Genomic DNA, 23,500 nt, shown 5'->3' with positions numbered 1-23,500 from the left:
ATTTGAAATGTTTTGTGGTTAGAGAACCCTTGTACGTCGCATTTTGGTCCCAAAACACTGGCCCTAGGGTGTGCTTGTTGGAGAAAACCCAAGTGGACGTTGCTCTGCTTTCTTTCCAAGTAATTCTTGAAATGTCTCATTGCAACTTAAAGTTCTTTAGAAAGATCTCAATGTGAGATCAGTTTAAATATATGAGATACCCATCCTGCCATGATGGAATTCTAAAAAACAGAAGGGCATCTAAGTGACCTGAGCCCTCAAGCTGTGGTTGAGAGTAACAGCGAGTGAAGGCGTGTAGGACATAGGAGTTGGTGGAGGTAATTACAACTTGGCTGCGCTGTGTAAAGCGGGTGTGGTACGTTTCACCTGTGGGAACAAAGGCACCACGTTGCTCATCAGAGACTCACCGGTTGTAAATCCTCAGTCTTAGGACTGGCATCATCATCATCCATTGCTAACTTCTATTGAAAACTTATTACATGCCAGGCACTGTGCTTTCTGTGTATTATCTCATTTAATCTTCATAAATATTCCTATGACAGAGATAATGTTATCACACCTATTAGTAAGGTGGGTAAATGAAGACTTAAAATCAGGTTGAGTAACTTGTTTAAGGCAGCATGACGTGTAATTGGTGGAGATATGTTTCGCACCCAAGCATCTGACTCCAAGGGCGTGCCCTCAACCATCATAAAGCTGTTCGTCCATGCCATCAGGGCCATCCAGTCCCCTCTTCCCCTGTGCCGCCAATCTTCAGGGGGGATCTAACTCATCACAGCATGAGCTCCCTCCCTTCTCTCATTCTGTTCTTCCCACCTTCCTCCTGCTCCAGCATTATAATCCCTGGGGTGAGGGAAGGAAAAGACTGAAGCTGTCATCCGTCCACGTCTCAAGTTCCACAGTCATTAGCACCATCGCTAGCTTGGACAACCAGGCGGCTGTTGCAAGCCTGCAAGTCTTTTTGCAAAGTCAAGGTATTGGCACTCCAGACATGATAAAGCTAGTCGGTTCACATGTACATGAAAATGCAATGCGGGGCTGTTACCCTTAGCGTCTGCCACATTCTCTAGCTTGCGTTTCCCTTGACAAAGTTCATTTGGTATATTAAGCAGTATTATGAGCATTGGCAGCATAAAAATGAAAAGATACACTCTTGCCGTAAGGACCTTTAATCTAAGTGAGGGATAGATGTCTTCACTGTAACACTTAGCACCTTATAGTTTACCAGGAGATTCCACAGAGAGTTGGGAGAAAGTAAGACCAGAGCCAACCCTGGAATCCCATCAGGTAAGCAGGGAGGGAAGACAGGCGAAGGCAGAACGCGTAGGGAGGCACGGGTAAAGAGTGCGCTAAGGAGAATCTATTCAGATTGCTGATCTTATTCCAACAGAAATTTTAGTGATGTAACCTATTGACATCAGATTTTGGACCTTAAGCTTGACAAGCTTATTTTTAACCCCCTCTTGGAGGACAGAAGGGAACATATTGCAGGTGTGGGTTTCTACTGTCTCTTCAGCATGGAAGCAATGCCAAATACCATCAATTTTTATGGTCTTGGTTTCCTCACATTTTTTGTCACTGATTAAACAGGGGAACCTTATTTCACTTTCATTCTCTTTTATTCATGAGGACCCTTAAGTAAAACCTCGGTTGAAGTGTTGTGGTTATGGGCTTTGAGGCATTTCAAGACCCAACGCATGGAAAGTTTTACTTGCAGAATTAAGATCCCTGTTCTTCTGCTTGTGTGCCTTGGTGTTTTAGCTCCATGAACAGCAGTTTCCTCATGCTTAAAATGGGGAGAAAAAATGCTTCCCAAGGTGATTTGTGGATTAAATGGGACAATGGATGGGAAAGGGCCTGGCACATAGTAGGTGCTTTTCCCAAAAGTATGTGTCATGTTGGGTTGCCCCCTCACCCACCTGAGTCCCATGAACTATCAGTGCTGAGGATGAGTTTGTCTCTTGGATCAGCATTCTGAGAATCAGTCGAAAGCAAACATCTACATCACCGGTTCTCAGCCAGGGGCAACTTTGCCCTCCAGTGGACATTTGGCAAAAATCCAAAGACATTTTTAACTGGCACAACTGGGAGTAGCTGCAACTGAAATCTAGTGGGGAGAGGCCAGGGATGCTGCAAAGCACCCTACAGTGCGCAGGACAGCCCCCCACGACAAGGAGATACCCAGCCCAAATGTCAGTAACACCCGAATGGACAAAGTCAAGCAGATAAGGTCCACTCTACTTGCATATCATGTTGATGAAATTTGGGCTATACTAAATCAAATTTTCTTTTCCTTTTTACCCCTGCCTCCTGAGACAGGATTCCCACTGTCCACATCGGGGCGCCGTCCTTTCAGGTGCCCCCATTGTCGTTTAGGAGTGAACTACCCCGCCCCCTGTAGGATCTTGGGTGGGCCCCTTACCTTTCCCTAGCTGTGTTTTCTAAAAATGGCCGTGACCCTTTCTGTTCTGCCTCCATCACTGAGTACTTAATCGGCACAACATGGGAGAGAGGGTCTCATTTCATCCCCAATTTACAAGTGAAGGTACTGAAGCCTGGAGGGGTGAATCATCACACCAGTAACCGTGGAGCAAACAGCTGCTTCATCCAGTCCTGATGTTCCACTCCAAACCCGAGACCTCTCCCTTTTTCCCCAAAGCTTTCCTAATAGATCTCATGGTCCTCCTGGTCATTGCTGCAGGTTTTATCACATAATTGCTTCTAGGCTGTTTAATGCCCGCGGATCTTAACATCTGTGGGTAATTTTTCAGCTCCCCGAAGGCAGGAACACAGTTTCCATCTCTTCCATTGAATGTTTCTGGACCTGGGACAGTACCCACTTGTTAATTTTTCTACCACAGAAACCCCTGGTATTAATAAAATTCAACACTTAAAAGTTCAAGAAGAAACCAGGTCACTGGGTATCAGGAAGAGAAAGTCAAAGTAGCTTTGAAACTTTTCTAAACATTACTTTGGCAGTGGGTCACTGGTTCAGATTAGCTCATGCACAGAGGCCAGCAAGCCCAGCGCCTGCCTCTTCAACATATGAGCAGTGTATGTGTTTGGCTGTTGCCATGAGTGGAATATCAAGGGGGAGGAGGAGGCCTCCAACAAACATCTCACGTGCTTCTTGGTAATTAATTTTAAAAGACGCCTGATGCACGGTGAGTTGCTTGCCTAGTGACACTCGATTAAGAGGAAATCCCAAAACAATGCATAGAAATGCTGACCAACAAAAGCACACAGACCAAGAGGACTGGTCTACCTATCAAAAACAGGAGAGACCTTGAAGGTTGTTTATGGTGTCATAAATCTTCAACCATAGTCTCCGTTATGTTGATACTACACTTATTTGCTTGAAAAATCTGCTCTGAGGTACAAGGGAAGTAATTACTGAGTCTTCCCAGGGACCAACACAGAATCCCCAAACAGAACGTTTTAAAGTTTCCTTAAATTAATTTTTGGAGGGATTTGGTAACTCTGTGTGCTGCCAGCAACGTACAAGGAATTTACCTTTAATGTACTGCTTGGAAGCTGTGTACTCCTTCTTGGAGGGCTGGAAAATGGCGCATGGCTACATTTCCCTCTGTTTGAAAGCACTGTAATATAATGTCTTTCTGACTTTATATTTCAGGTGGGAATTAGCATTATTCCAGTTTTTTCCTATTAACATCATTAGCACCTGAATATATCCAACCAAAAAACTAGATTGTCTAAAACAGTCTTTTTATGTAAGACTGGTGAAAAAAATTAATATACAGTTCCCATCGGTGTGGTAAATGACTTACAGTGACCGCATTGCAAATGTCCATTAACCCTTCCCTTTCTCAACACGGAGAGGGGGCTTTTAATTTACTGCTAATCATTCTGAATGTAGCCAAGCAAGTGACCAGGCTGGGCTGCGGGTAGAAATGTGAGGAGACTTATTGGTCTTGGAAGATTTTGTGCACATTCTTGCCAGAAAATGAGGCAATGGGTTGGCCAACCTCAGAGTGCTGTGAGCCCTGGTGTCAGTGATTTGCAGTCACCTTTAGGAAATCAGGCACCAAGTTGGGGGACTGGGTTGGGGTCACTTAAGACAATGGGTTTGCACTGCACGTTAGGTTGTAAAAACCAAAGGGCCATTTCCAACTAGTCATCACCCACCCTCGGTCCCATTAGCTGTTAATCCAGAACAGGCAGCACAGAATGGAATCTCAGAACTTGGAGTCCATCCATAAAGTCAGTTGAAATTCTGAAGGCAAGGCTGCCTAAATCCCTTCCCATGGCAAGGGGGAGGGTCGTAGGGGAGGAAAGGTTAAAAGTCAGGTGTTGAATGTAGCACCTTGTGAGACAAATATGACCTGCATCCATGCTTTGTTTGGCTCTCATAATCTGGGGGGAAATGAGCATGTTTTAAATTAGGAGATTTCATAAAACTTCTGGATTTTCAGTTGTTCTTAACTTAAAAATAGGAGATGGAGCAACAGTCAGCCTATATTCTCACATAGCAAAAATGGGTTGGAATTGTACATTTTAGGGGAAAAAAAAGCCAAACTATCCTGTCCACTGTCATCCACCTAATCTCATTTATCCCTTAGAGCGGTCCTCTTCACACAGTTACGTTATCCCGACAGCACTTGAGTTTGTAACCTCCGGTGTAATTGGATAAGGAGGTTGCCCCAGGTGCATCAAACACAGAAGTGTGCAGCTGGGTTTACGATGTATTCCAAATAATTTGTAAAGAATGGTAATTAAAACAGCAAAATTTGCCACTGGTTAACTTTTTGAAAATAAGTTACAATAGGTTCTTGTTACGCTTCCTCACCAGCACCGTGATGGGCTTTCTTGAAATGGCGATAAGCAGGACAGTACAGCAGCTCCGCTGAGAATCCCAGATCAGCTTGGGTCTGAAAGTCAAGATTCTCTTGGGTGCACGTGGTACCAATGAGCTCACCTGGCTCCCCGCCCCCTCGCCCTCAATATTGACTTACATAAATGAGAAGCCCAGGGGTATCTGGCTCAGGCAAGGCTGCATTCAGGAAATCAAATAATGTTATCTTATCTACCTCCCTGCCTCCCTCCCTCCCTCCCTGCCTCCCTGCCTCCCTGCCTCCCTGCCTCCCTGCCTCTTCCTGTCACTGCCCCCTGCCCTTCTCTTTCTCAGCTCTGCTCTCCCTGGTGGCTTAATTCTCTAGCAAATTCTCTCCATAAAGTGGCAAAGACAGCCACTAATGGCAAGTCTAAGCTGCTTGTGTCCCTTGGGACATGATCTAAGAAAGAAAGAGAACTTCCCTCTTAACAAGCCATAGCAAGTCAAGTAAATATGATTTGCCCTGCCTGGGTCACACACCCAGCGTTAATTTAAGAAATATTTATTCAGTGCCTCCATTGAGTCAGACTCTAGTTGGAAATAATCACTACATTATCGGAGATGGGAGGGAATCAGCAAATAAAAAGGAAAATAATCAAGAAAATTATATAGGACTTGAGAAATGAAAGTGCACAGGGGCGTTTTTACTGAGTCAAAGCCCACTAGGTGACAAGCAGCAGCCCCCCCAGCAACAAAAAAATAAAGACAAAAGAGAGATCCTTCTACCAGAGAAGGGCGGGGATGGAGTGCAGGCAAAAATGAGGTCTCTTACAAGTGCGAGTGTTTTATGACCATGAACATCATCTCTGCCTCATTTGTGCTGCTTCAGGTTGGGCAGAGGAAGGAAAAACAGACAAAAACTGGCTTCCCTGTGAGATAGGCCTCCGGAAATGGCACCTGAGACCCCTCCTGCCCTGCTCCGCCCCCGGCGATACCACGCTTCTTGGAGTGTACCATGTAATCGTAGCCGTCCTCTGCCTAAGCTGTTCCCTGTGCCTCCAACGCCCTTCCCCCTCCTATTCACCTTCCTGACTTCTGTCCCTTGTTCAAGGACCTGAGCTAAGTGAGGTGCCCCTCCTCCGGGCTCTGGAAGAATCTGCGCTTGTCCCATTGGCTGGGAAATTATCTTTTCTCCTCCTGGTTCTTTGCCATGAGAGGTGTTCGGTCCGTGGTACAGATGTGGACACTCTGTGATAAAGGAGGGGTGAATCTGTTTCACGGCTCCTCTCAGAGAGCCCTCAGTCCCCTGTCACCCCTCGCTGTGGGAAGACCGAAAGGTGAAGGCCATTACAGCCGGTCCATCGTGAAGTCATTCTCATGTCTGCGTTGCGTGCCTTTAGGTCCTCAGAGACCGTGACTTTTCCTGACCCTCGTGCTCCCTACCCGAGACCTGGCAGAAGCCTGGCTGGGGAGCACGTGGGGTCTGTGTGAAGAATTCCTGGGCGGCAATTTAGGGAGGTGGTGAAGAGCATGGCCTCTAGGTGTATTTGTCTCCTGGATCTGCTGCTTAGTGAGTACATGACCTTTAGCTATGTTTAGTAGCTCTCAATCGATTACAGATAATAATAGTATCTTCAGAGAATTGTTGAAAATGAGGTAATCCATGTAAAGCTCTTAGAACAGTGTTTAACACTTAGTAACGGCTCAATACATGTTTGCGATTATTATTGTGGTGATGATGAGGAACAGGAGGGGGAGAGGAGGGAGGAGGGGGAAGCATCCTCAGCCAGCCAGACGACTGTGGTACCCGAACTGCATCATCGTAGTGGTTCCAGTTTGCAAAGGGCGTGTATTTGTATGATGTCATTTGACCATCACAGTCACCCTGTGAAATAGTGTCATTTTTCTCCCAGCTGTAGAGGTGAGGAAAGTAAGACTCAGATGGACTTCCCTGGGCCTTTATACCCTTTAGCTGAAGAGCCCATGCTTTTGTGATTATGCTCCTCTGCTTGTATCTCTGTTCCAGAAATTCTAATTTTGGAGTAATGATGACATTGAAGAAACAGGGGTTTGGGCTGTGGCACCCTGGTTGTATGTCCAGCACCTGTCACTCTGTTCATGCTGTTGCTCTGGCCCAGCCGGGACTGGGGTAGAGCCAGGGACATCTCCCTGGTGTGTGACACAGGCCTTTACCTGGGAGCAGGTTTAGAGCTAACCCAGTACACTGGTGGCCATTTGTTTGGGGAACTGTTCAGCGACCTCTATTTCTAGAAGAAAAGAGGCCCTGCAATTCAGATTCTTTGGGAAAAGTGGCATTCCCCCAACCACTTACAGTGACACCGAGACTTTCCAGTAGGGTGGGAGCCGAGGCCACATCCTTTGCCCTCCTCCAGCTCTGTCTGAAATTTCCCGTTGGGCCCTATGGTGTGTGGTCACTTATCTTGGAAAGCTGTGACAGGGCTCCTGTTACCAGTCTCCAAGCAGAAGATGGGGGCCACCTGAAGTAGAGACCAAAGACCAGACTAGGCCTGAAGGTCAGAGACATGAGTCTAGACCCACATCTTCCCACCATTTCCTGTGTGGTTTTAGTCAAATACTTTCTCTGAGCGTCACCTCTCCACATGGAACATGAGCCCCGTGCCATACTCAGAAATCTGAAAGGTTTTCCTTCCAATTTATAGCAGACTGAATAATGGCCATTCAGAGATACCAGGTCCTCATCCCTGGAACCTATAAATGTTACCTTATAAGGAAAAAGGATCTTTGCAGATGTCCTTAATTAAGGATGTTCACAGGAGGAGATTTTCCAGGATTATTTAAATGGGCCCTAAATCAGATCTCATGTCCTTACAAGAGAGAGGCAGGATGAGATTACATGCACAGGAGAGGAGAAGGTGACGTGGAAACAGAGGCAGAGATGAGAGTTATGTGGCCACAAGCAAAGGATTGCTGGCAGCCAACAGAAGCTAGAAGTATCAAAGAACAAATTCTCCCCTACAGCCTCCAGAGTGGGTGTGGTCCTGCCCATAACTTGATTTCAGCCCAGTGACACTAATGTTGAACTCTGGCTTCCGGAACCATGAGGAATACCTTTCTGTTGTTTGGAGCCCCTATATTTGTAGTGTGCTAAAGGCAACTGCAGGAAACGAATCCACCACTCACTCTACTGTCAGTTACCCGTTCTTGCTGCCCAGCAAAGCTCGTAGTCTCACTCGGTGCTTGTTCGAAAGCAGAACGAGATGCTTGTCTTTCTTTAAGCCTGCTGGAGGGAGAGGTGGTCATTTAGTCTCAAGCTGTCTGTTGCTCTCCTCTTTGCAGGTGTTTCAGTGGTCACCACCACCAGCATGCTACCTCCTCCCTCTGCAACATTCAGTTTCTCAGTGTTGATGCTCTCTTACCTGAGAGTCAGTGTCCAGCCAAGTCTCTTGCACCAGAGAAGACAATAATTTAACAGCCTTGAGATTATCAGTATGCAAGAAGACAACATTTGTTTAGTGGCTCTTAAGTACATTCATTCAATAAATATTTCTTGAGCAGCAGCTGGGCAACCACAGGGCACATATGACAGAGAAGACACTTATTCCCATGGAGCCAGCATTGTATTAGGTCACACACAGTAAAGCTTGTACAGACGTGCGCAAGCGTCAATTGAGGCAAAATTCTAATTTTCCAAAATCGTTAGCAGAGCATGAGATCCTTATTTCTGTTGTGTGAACATCCCCTCGGAATATTCCCTGGCTTGAACTTCTACAAGGGGTCCTGGGAAGCAGTTTTAGCACCCAAGGCAACTGTTGGAGTGAGCGGCACAGACCTCGGGTCATGAGAGGGCCCCCTTGTTTCTCTAATTTCCACCAGGATGTGCCCGTGCTCAGCTTGCTCCGGTCAGCTCAGAGCTTTGGGATTTGAGGAGAGTATTGAATGAGTGAAAGCCTTCTGGGGAAGAAGACTATTTTAACTGTCCTCCTTTGTTTATTTCCTTAGTTCTCACTATCTCTCTGTACCCCAAGTGCTCTCAAAAGGGGGGAAGAATAGCACTAATGCTTCCATGATTTCGTCCCTCCAGTACATCTTCTCTTGGAGGCAGTGCCTGAAATGGTGGCTCAGGTTGAAAACCTGAGTTATCTCTGATGTCTGCCTTTCTCTCATTCCTCACTTCTAGGTGCCCTAACTGAAATTCAACTACATCTTTCTTTTTGCTGTCTTCCCCTGCACCCTGGTACAAGGCGCCCCCACTTCTGTTCTGACTGCCATGGCCACGTGCTGACTTCTCCCATTGCTCCTGCACATACTCCCCACCCCCAGTTCGTTCCCCACATAGTGACATGAGATGATGCCCAGTTCATCCCTTGCTTAAGCCTTCCATATTTGGAATAAAATCCAAAGTCCTCACCAAGGCCTAGGAGGCCCTGTGGTCTGGCCCCTGCCTTCCTTCAGACCTCCTTTGCTGCATTCACTTATCTTGCCTACTCTGTCCTAGTGACGCTGGCCTTCCTGCCACTCTAATTGCTTTGACGCTTCTAGGTGTTCTGGTGTCACCTCTTCAGAGAGGCCTCTTCTCACCACCCAAACTACACTAGCACCATCCTTCCAGTAGGAGTCCCTGTCTACCCCAATATATCCATTTATTTGTTATGTGATCTGCCTCTCACACTAATGGTAAGCTCCACAGAGGCAGAAGATACAGAAGATCTCAGTAGCTCCAGTACCCAGAATAGGGCCAGGCATAGAATGGTGCTCAGGAAATACAAAGTAAAGGAAAGAAGTAAAAGACTGGAGTATGATCAACATGAAGGACTTTTAGCTTCTTCCAACTTCAAAAATCTATGAGTATGTGAAGGGCCCAGTAGCCTGGGTCACTGAAATGCCATATAGAACCAATTTGGAGTATCAGGAAATTTAGTTAGTGCTTCTTTTTTTGAGATTGAGTTGACTTTTCTCTCCTTGATCCCTCCACGTGTAGGCAGCTGACTACAGAGCAAGGTGGTCAAGACACTGGTGGGAAAAGGCAGGAATATAAAAGCCATATAGATTAAGCAGGAAATAAACTCTTTGTAGTGGCTGATATTTTGGGGGTGCTTGTTACTGCAGCATGTAACCTAATTTATCCTGACCGATGCATTTAGCAAAGGTTCAAAGGAGGTAAAAGGGAGGTGTGAACAGTATGAGTTGCTCCTAACTGGTTCTCCCCATTCACCTGTCTCTACTCACGGGTCACATAGGTGTCCCTCTTCCTCAGAGGAAAATGCCCATTAACCCCACCTTCTGGCTGTTGGGTTTCTTTTTGGAGGAGGTAGAGAATTTAGTTTCTGAGGCATGTATAATTGTATACCCAAAGATCGTTGATCACACGGAGTGGACACTGTCTATTCTTCATCAGTGAAAATGAGAAAAGCCCTGCAAGTGTGATGCCTGGGGGTGCTGGGGGAGAGAGTACAGGGTGGTGCTCTGGGCATTTGACAACAAGCATTCTTTTCATTTCTGTGCTAAACTCTCACAGCAGAAGTATGCTTCTTTCAGGCCAAGCACAGAGTGGGATGAACTGGGGAACTGGATGGAAACCATAGTAGCAAGGGAAGCACACGGGACACCGCCCCCTACAAGGAAATAAAGGATTGAAAGGAAACTATGCGAGGCTGCCCAGAGCCCAGGGTGTCCTGTTCTGGGGGCACTCACCCTTGAGGCTCCTTGTTTTGCAGTCTTTAGATGCCCTCGCTCACCCTGCTCCTCTCACACTCAGCCCTGCTGGAACTCTTACCTTAGGCCAGTGATTGATATTAACACATCCCACCAGCTGGAGATGGAACTCCAACCAGGCACCAGGGATCCAGCAGGGAAGGTGGATGCCTACTGATTAAAACTGAAACTTTAAATGCATGTTTCACAGAAACATTATTGTAACCTGGGTTAAACATTGCCGGAGTTTCTCTGTAACCACAGTTAGAGCATCTAGGTTTTCAGCTGGTTTGTCAGTGACATGGACTTCTACGGGCGAGCCTCAGAACCCATCATCCAGCAAAGAGCATCGTTTCTATGGAAACCTGCAATCTGTGACCCAAATACCCAGGTTAAAATTTTGCTGTTTTATTTAACTCAATGTGTGGGTCAACTGGGAATTGCCAATATTATTAGATAAAATGGATGTTCTTTTTTTTTTCTTTTTCATCTTTTTTTTCTTTTTTTCTTTTTTTTTCTTTTTTTTAAATTTGTGGACTTTTTTCATCCTGCTTATCCATTCCTGTCAGCAGGCATAATGGAGGACCCTCTATTTTAAAGTGTCTGTGTTTAGACGGAAACTTCTGTTTTGGCAGGATCAGCCAAGAGGAAGATGGAAATCCTTTTCCAGCCATTGTTCATTTGCTTTTCCTTTTATTTCTTGAAACCCTACAGGGCGAGCCCTGCTGAGACTTACTGACAAAAAGCTTGAGCGAATGGGAATTGCCCAGGAGAACCTCCGGCAGCACATCCTACAACAGGTGCTCCAGCTGAAGGTGCGGGAAGAAGTCAGAAACCTACAGTTACTCACACAAGGTATCCTGCTGCTACCTAGTGGGTGGATGGAAGGGGAGACGGGAGAAGAGATACCCTTACCATCATGACAGATGGGAGCCAGGGAAGAATTGTTACTGGTTTGTTTATTTGCACAATTTTCTTCCTTAAAAAGAAGATGTAGAGATACAAAGGCCACTTCCCTCCTAAAACTTCTCTTTTGCATCACTCACTAGGGGGAAGGATGCACAGAGAAGTCATGGACAAGCAGACAGAATTATCTGAGCTAATTTCAAGGTCATTACATACAGCTTGTAGCTTGTGCATCGTACTGTCCCAGAGGGTACCAGTTACAGAGATCATTACATGGTTGTACCCTCTAGATTGTACAGTGTGCAGCCTGCACAACCATACAGTGCAGCCCAAGCTGTTTTAGTCTGACTACCAATTCAGAGAGGGCTTTGGAATTCGAATGATTCCATAGTTCATATGACCATGATATGAGCGGGATTTTTGTTGTGTTTTGCTTTACTTTGCTTTTCACTAACTAAAGGGAGAAAAACATTCTAGAGGTATGTGTCTGTCTGTGTCTCTCTCTGTGTCTATATACACGCACTCTCTTTCTCTCTCTCTCTAGAAACTGAGAACCCTATTTAGCATCTTGAAAACAAAATAGAATCATTTTTTAAAATAGACTATAGGGAATTTTAAACTGGAATATTCCAACCATATAGTTCTAAACAAGAATCATTAATAATTTCAATATGTTGAGAGCACTTGAAATCACTGTAATTGGAAGTGACAGAATAAAAGTGGAATTTGAGGAAAACCTTAAGTAATACTGTACGTAAGTTATAAGTCCAGGTAAGATTTGGTTGCTATCAAACTCCATTGGGTATAACCCTTCATTTGCTTAATTTTAATGCCCATTGCATACTGTTTTAAATGAAAGGATGATAAAATATCTATTTTTGAAAGCCTTGGGTATTTTTCAATCTGCAAAATATTGTAATTGCATGCATACTGATATTGGAGAAATCTGGGTCAGTCAAGTTTCATGTTACTGAGTTTAGATTAACCCAGTAATAGTCTATTTGCCTAGAGGAAGTAATGTACTGCCTGAAAGATGACTGCTCTACATGGATAAATATAGACTTCAAGCGATATGAAAATAGTTTTGTTTATTGGACATGCATTATTTGCATTGCTCCCCAGAGACTTCCAATGGGACATTTACAGGCACAGGTACACCGAGTGACTTAAATGTGAATCTGACCTACTGATAAAGTTTTATGTGTCTTTTAAGAAGTAAAAATAGTTTCAAAGATTTATCACCAAAAAAGTCCACTGCAGTGCTATTTATAAAACTAAAAAATTAGAAACAACCTAGAGGTTCAGCAATATGGAAAGAATCAGATAATTCTGTTTAAATTCAGAAGATACAATATAATGCAGTCATTGAAATTGTATCTTCAAGGAATATATGACAGTATTGGCAAGTACTCAGTAAATAATAGGAAGTAGGGAGAAGGCCATGTATGAAATTTTATTTATGAGCCCAATTTTGTAAAAAGAATATAGTTTTATATGTACATAGAAAAAGGGATGTAAATGAATTTTGCCAGTATTTTGATAATGATTCTCCTTGGGTGGTAAGATTGTGGGTGATTTTAATTGTTTTCTTTGTATTTTTCTAAATTTTCTAAATCCAGTATAAAGTCATATTACAGTCTTAATCAGAAAATACATGCACATTTTTTAAGCTTCAATCAAGCATCGTTCTGCCCAGTTCTGTTCAGCGTCTGGAGTTTCCTCTGCTCTTCTGTCTTCCTCCTGTGATGATATATAGAATGAGACCTGAACTCATCACGTGTGCCTTTGACTTTTTTTTTTCTTCCGCTACTGTCAGCCTGCAGTGTGTTTGCTTTGCAAAATCATTTTCTACAGCTTTCATTGCCCTAGATGCATAATATATAAGATTTTTCCTGAGATAGTACTCAAGTCTATTAAGCTAAATATATGTTTGTGTTCTGGGAAGGTAATGCTAAGTTCAGCCTTTTCAATTCAGTTGTTGTCATTTTCTTTAGCTTTGAAAAGCTGTGCCTTTTGAATTCTTTCATTCCATTCCCTTTAGAAGAGATCACGTTCTCTAGCTCTTAGATATTTTGTCTGCACTCATATTACCTTTTTTTATTGCTTGTCCTTTCCATGTTAATGTTCAAACTCATTTCATGTCAGGTAGGCTTTGAAAATCCATAGCCCTATTGAAGTGATGGTTTCTTTTTTTTCAAAAAGTGAAACAAAAATTGACAAGTCGGTTTTACGACTGGCAGTAGAAGTTCTAAAGACAGCTCAAGTCACCTTAAAATATTTTGAATCTAGGTTGGCTGTAATAAGAATTGTAACTCCATTCCACCCAAGTGTACTGAATGGCTTATCATATGTATTATATGGAAATGCGCATGGGGGGTGATATGTGATTCAGTATTGAATATTTGATTTCTCATCTCTGAAAATATTAATTAGTGGAAATAATATGCCAAATAAGCACAAACAAGTGTCTTAGAACATTACTTAGATTTGGAAATCCCTGAGCTTTCCTCTTAAAGAGCATAACTCACATCTCTGGTCTCTTAGAGATACAATATCTTTCCCAGCCCACATGAGACTGTGCCTCTGGTATAATGCAATTAATTTTTGTTTGTTTTTAAGAAATATTTTCCAACTAACACATTTCAGTGGGGGTTGTTGCCTTCAAAGTAGTAGCCAATTTTTGAGGAAAAGGATTTATTTCACAAATGATTAAATTTCTTATGTGTTTCCTTCTTGCTTTTGGAGGGAATTTCAAAATAGAAGCTTTAATTGTTTAAATAGCAAAAGTTCAGGAAGAACCTCAGTATCGATCTTTAAGAGATCAGCTAAATAAATGATAGTACATCCAGGCACTGGTGTATACTCTGAAGATATTATAAATGCAAGAGTGAGAAATAGTAATTATCTCCTGAGATGCCAGGTAAAGTGAAAAAAGCAAGGTGCAGAACAAGGGATAGAGTATGCTGCATTTGCAAATGAAAGAAAAATATTAAGGTATATCCGTATGTGCTTTGTTTATATAAGGAAATAGTGAATGATGCACCAGGAGCTAACACAAGCTGTACCTATGGGACAGGGAAGAAGGCGAATGGAGAGAGGATGTACACTTTTTATGTCACTTTGTGTCTTGAAATATGTATTAACCATTTAAAAGAATAAAAACTTTTTAGAAAAAACAAGGATAAAGAGTGAATTTTAGCATCAGGCTGGCCTGAATTTTAATTCTTGGCCCCAGCACTTACTGCTGTGCTGTTTCAGGGAAGTTACTTAATCTCTCTGTGTTCCAATTTCATAATCTCTGAAAAGTGAGATCAATAAATCTACTTACTTCATAGGGACATTATCAAAATTAAATAAGCTAAAATTTATAAATCACTCAGTGCAGTGTGACAGTAAGTACAGAACATAGTTGGTTATCAGTAACAGAAGCCACAAAATTAAATCAACCTCATTAATTTATAACAAAACCTTATTTTTATAAATTCACATGACATACACTTCACCCAATTAAAGTGTAAATTCAATGATAATTAGTATAGTTTCAGAGTTAGGCAACCATCACCACAATTCATTTTAAAACATTTTCATCACCCCAAAGAGAAATCTGGTGTCCATTGACAGTCATTCTCCATTTCCTCCCAATGCCCCCCTCCACCCCAGCCACCAGCCCTTGGAAACCACTTATCTACTTTCTGTCTTTTTGCCTGCTCTAGACAATTCCTGTGAGTGGAATCACTCAATATGTGGTCTTTTGTGGTTGACTACTTTCACTTAGAATAATGTTTCTAAGATTCACTCATGTTGTAAGCATGTATCAGTATTTCATTCATTTTTATTGCCAAGTAATATTTCATTGTATGAATGTACCACATTTTATTTATCCATTCATTAGTGGATGGCCATTTGGATTGTTTCTGAATCTTGATTACCATTAATAATGCTGATTTGGACATTCTTGTACAAGTTTTTGTGCAGACCTATTTTCATTTCTCTTGAGTGTATATATGGGCATGGCATTTCTGAGTCATATAGGGTAACTCCATGTGTAAGCTGCCAGACTGTTTTCCAAAGCAGCCGTACCATTTTACATTCCCACAAGCGGTGTATGAGGGTCTTAATTTCTCCACATCCTTGTCAACACTTATTATTGTCTATCTTTTTGATTATAACAATTCTGATACGTGTAAAGTGGTATGTCACTGTGATTTTGATTTGCATTTCCTCGATGGCTAATGGTGTTGAACACTATGTCAAGTGCTTCTTGGCCATTTGTGCATTTCCTCTGGGTAAATATTTATTCAGAGCCTTTACTCATTTTTTAATTGGGTTGTTTTTTTCCAAGCTTTATCTTGGACCCACTGTGTTTCACCATGCTTGATTACCCACTTTATTTACAAGATCTAAAGCTAAATATTGAGCTGCCATTTCCAAAGATGAACCTCATCCTCATCAAAGGATGAGGTCTTTTCCCCACTGGAGACATTCAACAAAACCTGCCACAAACTTGGAAATCAACTCCAAAATGAAACAAATGAAGGGACTCTGCAGATTTTTCTCTCAAGGAAATAACATTCTTTTGGATGTAGAAATTATACACACATCAGATCAGTGACATCAGTTTGTGATCAGACCTCCAAATTAGATCCATCCAGTGTTTGGCCCTGCTTTACTATTGTCCCCTCTGGTGCCTTTGTGGTAGTTTCTTCCTCCCTGCAGCCCTCTGGTCTTCTGTGTGATGTCTGTGGAATGGCGAGGATGTCGATCTGCGCTCTTGCTTGCTTGCATGTTCCTGCAAGAAACTCAGCCATGTCAGGGCACGTCCAGCTGTCTTTCGGGAAGTGCAGTGCACAGCTGGGAACACCATTATTATACTTTCCTTCTGCTTGGTTCATGAGAGGTGGGGGGAAAAGGAGCCTTATGTAACACACAGAAGCAGTACAACTTATTTTGGGATCCATCAAATTTATCCGTAATCAAGCATATGAAGGGCACCCTTAGCTTTTTAATAATGTATGATATTTCTAGGAAGAAAAACAACTCAGGGATACTGAAAACTGACTATTTTTTTGTATAGCTAATGAGTATTAAATGTTTACTATATGCAAAGCAATACACTAATTACCATATCAACTCCTGACATTTGCTTCACAATAATCATTACTGTGTTAGCCTCAATTTACATATGGGGAAACTGAGGATGAAGAATTTAAGTAACAGACCCAACATCAGACACCTAGTAAAAAGCACAGGACCTCTGATCTGTCAGTAGGGATAGTAATTCCCTCTTCAGGGCAGTGATGTGATTTCAGGAGATTTTACGTGGAAACTATGTAGGACAGTTCAAGGCATATTCTGTGAAAGTGGGCTGGCCAACTTAATCCATGAAGGGCTAAATAGTAAGTATTTTAATCTCTGCAGGCCACGTGGTGTCTGTTGTAACCACTCCATCATGGGAGAGCAACCACAGACAATCTTCATTGAATTGGGTGTAGCAGTGTAGCAATAAAACTTTATTTACAAATGCAATTTCTTGGCCATAGTTTGTAGACCTGTGGTTCACAAGGTCAAAAATGTAGACTTTTGACATCATCATCAAGATTATTGTTTTATTCTTAATATCTTCCTTTTTGAGCTGCAAATGCTTCCCTCAACCCAAGGGACTCTGTAGTATGGAGCTACTCCTGGGGTGTCCTTTTCAATGTCTGTCTTGGCTACAAATCCATGGATAATGTAAAAATGTAACAGCATCTATGAGGGTTGGGTAAATGCACGCAGTAGAAAGCAATGTTCCAACTGGAGGATGAGGCACATGAAGATAGTAAATGTCACCATCTTCAAAGCCTTTCTATTTAGTGCCTACAAAGTGAAAAAAGAAGAGTGTGATTGTTTACCAAGGCCAGTTATAGCTCATTAAACATTCGTGTTTCCCAAAGGACTTTTTCCACATTGTCCAAAGATAGGTGTTAAATTTTACTTGAGAATTGCATGACCAGATGGACTCTCCCAAAGCTCCATCTTTTGAAACAACACAAATTAGAAACACTACTTTCTAATCCAAGAAGTTTTCAGAACCATGTGTACAGACTGAATATTTTAGTCCTGTCACCCCCACAATGATACTTCAGCAGCTGAAGTAGGCCATCTGAATTGGAATAGGCCATCTGGTCCACCACCTTGCTTGGAGAAGGAAGTCTTTGTAGAACACAGCAATAGACTCGGTGAGCACACTTGCAATCTCATTTACAGATTTGGACACTAAGACCCAAAGAGGATCAGAGGACAGTCCATGGTTACGCAGTGAGTCAGTGGCATAACTAAAACTAGACCCCAGTTCTCTTAATTCCGAGGCTGGTATTCTCTTCCCTCATTGTTTTTATTAAGGTATAATTTATGTACAGTAAAATTCATCATTTTTAATGTACAACTGCAAAGTGTACCAAATGCAGACAGTTGTAGAACCACCCCCATAGTCAAACTATAATAAAGTTCCGTAACTTCAGAAAATATTCTCCCTGGTACCCCTTTGTTGTCAACCCCTCTCATTACCTCCAAGCCGCTGGAAGCTACTGATGTGTTTTCTGTCCCTTTAGTTTTGCCCTTTCCAGAATGTCACAGAGAGGGAATCATGAAGTCTGGCTTCTTTCACTTACTGTATAATGCATTGAGACTTATCGAAGCTGAGGGTGTCTGTCACTGGTTCATTCATCCTCACTGTTTAGTGTTGAATTGGATGGATATACCACAGTTTGTGTATCCATTCCCCAGTTGAGGGACATCTGGGTGGTTTCCAATTTTGGCAAATGCTAATAAAGCTACTAAAAGCATTCACATACAGGTTTTTAGAGAAACATCAGTTTTCATTCATTAGATAAGTACCTAGCAGTGAAATTGCTGGGTTGTATCGTTAAGTATACATTTAGCTTCATAAGAAACTGCCAGGCCGTTATTCTTATGATAGTAGAAACAGAATAACAGCGTTAGAAACTGGCTTTAATACGTATAAAAATATTGGAGGTTTTCTGAAAATCACTGCATCTTTGGAGATGTCCTTCCTAGCACTCCTTGGAGCCACCATTATTTTCAGAGGGCCCTGCTTTCCTGGAAGTTTCTAGTAAACTGCCGCAAAGTAAGTTCAGGTCAAACGTGTTTATAGTTCACTCGCTGAGTCAATAAAAAAAATGTTTTTAGCATCTAGGCGCAGGCAATATGATATGGTTTTCCCCAGATGTCATTGAGAAATGCTTCCTTTGTCTCTTTTCTCGGGAAGAAAAAAATCTAAAAATATTTCCAGCTCCTGGGAGAGAAAACATGAGCCAGTCAGATCCCCTTTGATGCATACGTGAGGTTTGTCTGCTGGCCTTTTCTGGTATCTCTCAAATCACAGTATTTAAAAGTCCAGGCTCTTCCATATCTTTTATGCAGTTGTGCCACTGGGGTTGCAAATCTGATTCTCACATATCGGTTCTCATCCTTCTCGGCTCTTCTGCTTTATCATTGGATAGTGTGAAGCTTTCCCGCCTTACTGCTCCTCTGTTTCATGAGCATGATAATGATGCTCCTGGTTCTCCTCCCCTCTTTCTGGTGGCTCCTTCTCAGGCTGGTGGCATGCTGCTTCCCCCACCACTCCCCAGATGTTGATTCCTCCTGGGGACGGGCCCTCTTACCTCATCTTGTTTTGCGTGCTCTCGGGAAAATCTCGCCTACTCCCATTGCTTTAACCATCCCCTACTTCAAAGCTATTTTCAAATACATCTTAGACCTATATGAAGCTTCGGGTCCTTACTTTAATATCCGTCAAAGATGTGACTCTCTGAAGATTGCACTGATATCTCCAATTAAAAAACATCCAAAGTCCACCCCGTTGTCTTACTCACCATCTCCCCAGCCTGTTCTCCCTGTATTTATTCTTAAGGTTATTAATGCTTTCTCACTCCATCACCTGATGACGAAGGTTTAGAGTCCTTTCCTCTCCCCACTCACATGCAGTCAGTGACCAAATCCTCTGAATTCTGCTTTAAAATGGCCTTTCAGTCTTTCCCTGCCTCTTCCCTACCCTTGCCACTGTGTTAAATCATCTCTCTTTAGCACCTTCCCAGGCCATTAGAATAATCCACTAGTTATTATTTGATCTCTAGTCTCTGCCCTGCCCCATTCATTCTCCTGTAATTAACTTCCTACTTCTATTGCCAGAGTTAATTTAAATATATTTCTGACAACATTTTTTTCCCTCCTTAAAACATTTGATGGCTCCCAATTGCCTACAGAATAAAATCCAAGCTCTTTAGCATTCCATAGAAAGCCATTCTAAGACATTTCATAGATGTATTAACTTTGGACAAGTTACTTGTCAGAGATTAAGATTCTTTAGTTGTAAAAATGGGGATAGGATCTATTTCAGAGACTTGTTATGAGTGTGGTGTAATAAAACTCGTGAAATGACCGAGCCGTGATGAGGTATCATCACCTCTTCTTTTCTTGAAGCATAGTTGATTTACAATGTTGTGTTAGTTTCAGGTGTACAGCAGAGTGATTCAGTTATACATATACGTGTGTGTGTGTGTGTATTCTTTTTCAGAGTCTTTTCCATTATAGGTTATTACAAGATATTGAATATAGTTCCCTGTGCTATACAGTAGGTCCTTGTTGTTTATCTGTTTTATATATAAAAGTGTGTATATGTTAGTCCCAGACTCCTAATTTATCCTTTCCCCCTCTATCCCTTTCCCCTTTGGTAACCATGGTTTTTCTATCTCTGTGAGTCTATTTCCAGAGAGACCACCCCTTCTGAGAAGCCTTACCTGTCTCTCAGGCAGAACGAAGCATTCCCTCTTCTGCATCACTAAGCACTTAGGTCATACTAATAATCTACTCATTACACAGTGACCATCTAATACCTATTTGTTCTTGCATCCAGTGAGCAACAGGCTCTGTGGTAGGTACTAGGGATGAAATGAAGCACCCAGTCTGGCACTGAGGATAGGATACGTACAGTATTATGGAGATGCCTGGGTGCACAGTGTCGGCCCAGAACTAGAACTTAACCTCATCCAGGAATAGAGGAGGGTTAAGGGAAAACTTGCCAAAGGTGTAATACTTGAACTCGATCTTGAAGGTTGAAGTTTTGGCAGATGGACACGGACTGGCAGGAGGCAGGGAAAGGAGCTTGTGCATGGTGTCTCTGTCTCCCCTGCAGGTCATGGGCAGCCTCAGTTGTCCTCTGATTTTGCTGAGCTCTCCCACCTCCTAGTACAGTGTCCACTAGAGAATGGATCTTCAGTTTATTTTGGCTGCTTTAAATGTAATTGTTGCCCTTTTCTCTTATTTACCAACTCTATTTCATCTTCAGCATAATCTCAAAACAATGAATGCAATATCAATTTTTTATGGATTTGTAATTTAAAAAAATAATAATAAGAGTAGCTACAGAGCCATTTTACATCACCCATGAGCAAAATTGCCCAGAATCTTTTATTCCTTTGTGGTCTTTTTGTCCTGGCTTGACTAGTAAAGACCATGGCAGCAGCTCTTAAATACCAATACCTGTAGCAAGAGCTCTTCGATACATGAGCCACCCACCTGCCTTTTCCCTAATATTTGTAGCTCTTCAGTGTTCTCCTGAGTGAGACCGTCAAGTAACTGTAGAATGAACCTTTCCTCCTAAAGCCCAAAGACTCCAAATGCTTCCTACCAGCCTCTGCAGAAATCACCAACCTCAAAATTCCTTACCATTGACCCCCTTTTCATTAAATGTTCTAAGTGAAATTTTAAAATATATTAGATGTGCCTTGAACAATTCAAGATGCCCATGAAATTGCATCATTATGTCACCTTGTGTGTTGACTCTGGATTTGGAGAATCTTGAATGACTGTTATTGCATTGAAAAAAAATGATATGTGGGTTTTTCACAACTGACATGGGTTCATTTCTTCAAGGTAAGTCTAGACCCTGCCATCTGCGCTCTATGGTATTCAAATCTCCTGCAGACTTTTAGGAAGACAATTGTAGTAAGACAGTGGCATATGGACCCGATGAAAGAAAATCAAAGCTATTTTCAACAGTGCGCTGAGCTATTTTGGCTTTTCTAAGAAGAAATAGAGAAATATGCCATTATGTGCTTTAGAATTTCAGTCCCTAGTATTGTATATGATACACTTTCTCCATGGCCTTTTTCTTTGGGGCCACCAATTCTCAGGGCCTGAAGTAAAGTTCTACACAGTGGAGATATTCAAGGTTCTCCTTCCATTTAAGTTTCTACATACCAATTCTAGAAGGCACCACATGTATATACTGTACTGTGAATGGCCAGACTTGTACCCCAGCCAAGAATTAAAATCTGTCCTTCTCTGACATAACCTCTGCATTCTTAGTACCCCTTTTGTTTGTTTAGCCCTTTAAGATAGGAATTACACAATCATTCAGTAATTCATCTAAAAAAAAAGTTCACTGAGATCCTACCATGTGCCTAGCACTACATGCTGTGTGTTAGGGGCACGGGGATGAATATGACAGTTCCTGGCTTTGAAGTCAGCTGAAAGAGACATGAGGAGTTACAGAGGCAAATGTAGAATTCTAGGACCATGTAGGAAGGGCAGCCAATTTAAAAGGAATGTATTAGGGAAGTTTCTAAGAGTAAGTGAGCCAGCTGTTACAGTTAGCAGGGTGTGTTAAGTTTCTCTTTAATCATCAAGCAAATATAAAATTGCCAAGGTGATAAGAACCTTGGAGAGTTTCACCATGGCATAAAAGTATATTTATTAAAATATCATACATTTACTACTGAGTGCCTGCTATGTGTCAGCCTTTACTGGGTGTTAGTGATATTCAGTAAGCAAGACAGACATGATTCTCACATACATGGGTTTCATGTTTTAATGGGGAAGGCACTCATCAAAGAAAAACTTACAGCAATGCAGTGGGTGACGTGAGAGGGGACGTTAATTATGCTTTGGAGGGTGAGTGAGCAGAGGAAATTTCCTGACCCCGAGGGATCAGGAAAACCTCCCTCAGGAAGCTGAGATCTAAAAGAGGAAGAGACATTAACTAGGGCAAGTGGGGCTGGGGAGGATGTCCCAGTGGGAGGAGCAGGCTGTTCTGAGGTCAAGGTTAAAGAGGAAGTGTGATGCATCTAGGAACACGAGGACGGCTAGTATGGTTAGAGGGTGGAGAGTGAGTAAGAAAGGAGGCAAGACAGTGGGAAGTGAGACTGGAAAGGGACCCAGTGGTGATGTGAATGCCTCATTTGTTTGGTCTCCTTAAGGAATTTAGAGGCAGTGGGGAGCCACTGAAGGGTTTTGAACCAGAGACCATCCTGATCAGATTTGTATATTGAAATATGAGAAGATGCACTGGTGAAGGACAAGACAGGGGACCAGACATCCAGTCAGGAAGCTGTGGCATTAATCTGTGCAGGAGAGGGTGACAGTCTGAAGGAGGGCAGTGGCAAGTGGGGATGGAGAGGAGTCAACTCAAGAGACGAGGCCACCTGGAGTGGTAGCTTGAGAAACAGCAAGTGAGAGAATTGTCGAGTACCATCCTTCCCTCCTCTGCACCACATTCTCCTCCCCCAGATCTGTGACCTCCCTGCAGCAGAATTCTCTGGGCATGCTTCTTCAAAGTGTAGCTTTCTGGACCTTACTCTGGAAATGTCATGGTAGGCTCTCCAGCCCAGGCATCGTATTTTTCATAGCTTCATCCCCTAATGACTCTTATGCTTATGAAAGCTTAAGGGCCACCACCCAGCCCTGTGTAGATTCAGCACACACAGTACACCAGGCACTCCACTCTTTTGTAGCATCAGAGGAAAACTCCCCTTGGGCTTCATGAGTTTGCTTGTCACAACCAGTTGAACTCAGAGGGAAGCTTCAGCCCTTCGAGTGCTCAAGGCTATCTCATCTTAAAGCCCAAATGGATTGGAGCCTAAGACTCTCACCTAATCTTGCAGGTGATTCACCCAAGATCTAAAAACGTGGCCCTCCCTCCACAGCTCTCAGAAGGCAATGCCACTGAAATCCCACCACTCCTGTTTCCCGAGGCAAAATGAAAGACGTTCTCTTAGGCAGTCCCACAGGGCAATAAAGAAGGTACTTTACACAGAGTCTCCACCATTTCCCGTGTCCCAGGCATCATGG

General features: G+C 42.7%; 1 protein-coding gene across 2 annotated transcripts in view; it reads left to right on the top strand.

Annotated features, from left to right (window-relative positions):
- Positions 1–23,500, top strand: part of SAMD12 (sterile alpha motif domain containing 12) — a 375,863-nt gene that overhangs the window by 184,768 nt on the left and 167,595 nt on the right. For both annotated transcript variants that reach the window (XM_045508474.2, XM_010972582.3), the window contains exon 4: positions 11,180–11,320. In XM_045508474.2, coding sequence (XP_045364430.1) covers positions 11,180–11,320 — 141 coding nt within the window. The remainder of the gene's footprint in view (positions 1–11,179; positions 11,321–23,500) is intronic.

This window comes from Camelus bactrianus, chromosome 25 (assembly GCF_048773025.1).
Source record: "Camelus bactrianus isolate YW-2024 breed Bactrian camel chromosome 25, ASM4877302v1, whole genome shotgun sequence".
Lineage (NCBI taxonomy): Eukaryota > Metazoa > Chordata > Mammalia > Artiodactyla > Camelidae > Camelus > Camelus bactrianus.
The sequence above is the reverse complement of the archived record's forward strand: the minus strand, read 5'-3'. Positions and strand labels throughout refer to the sequence as shown.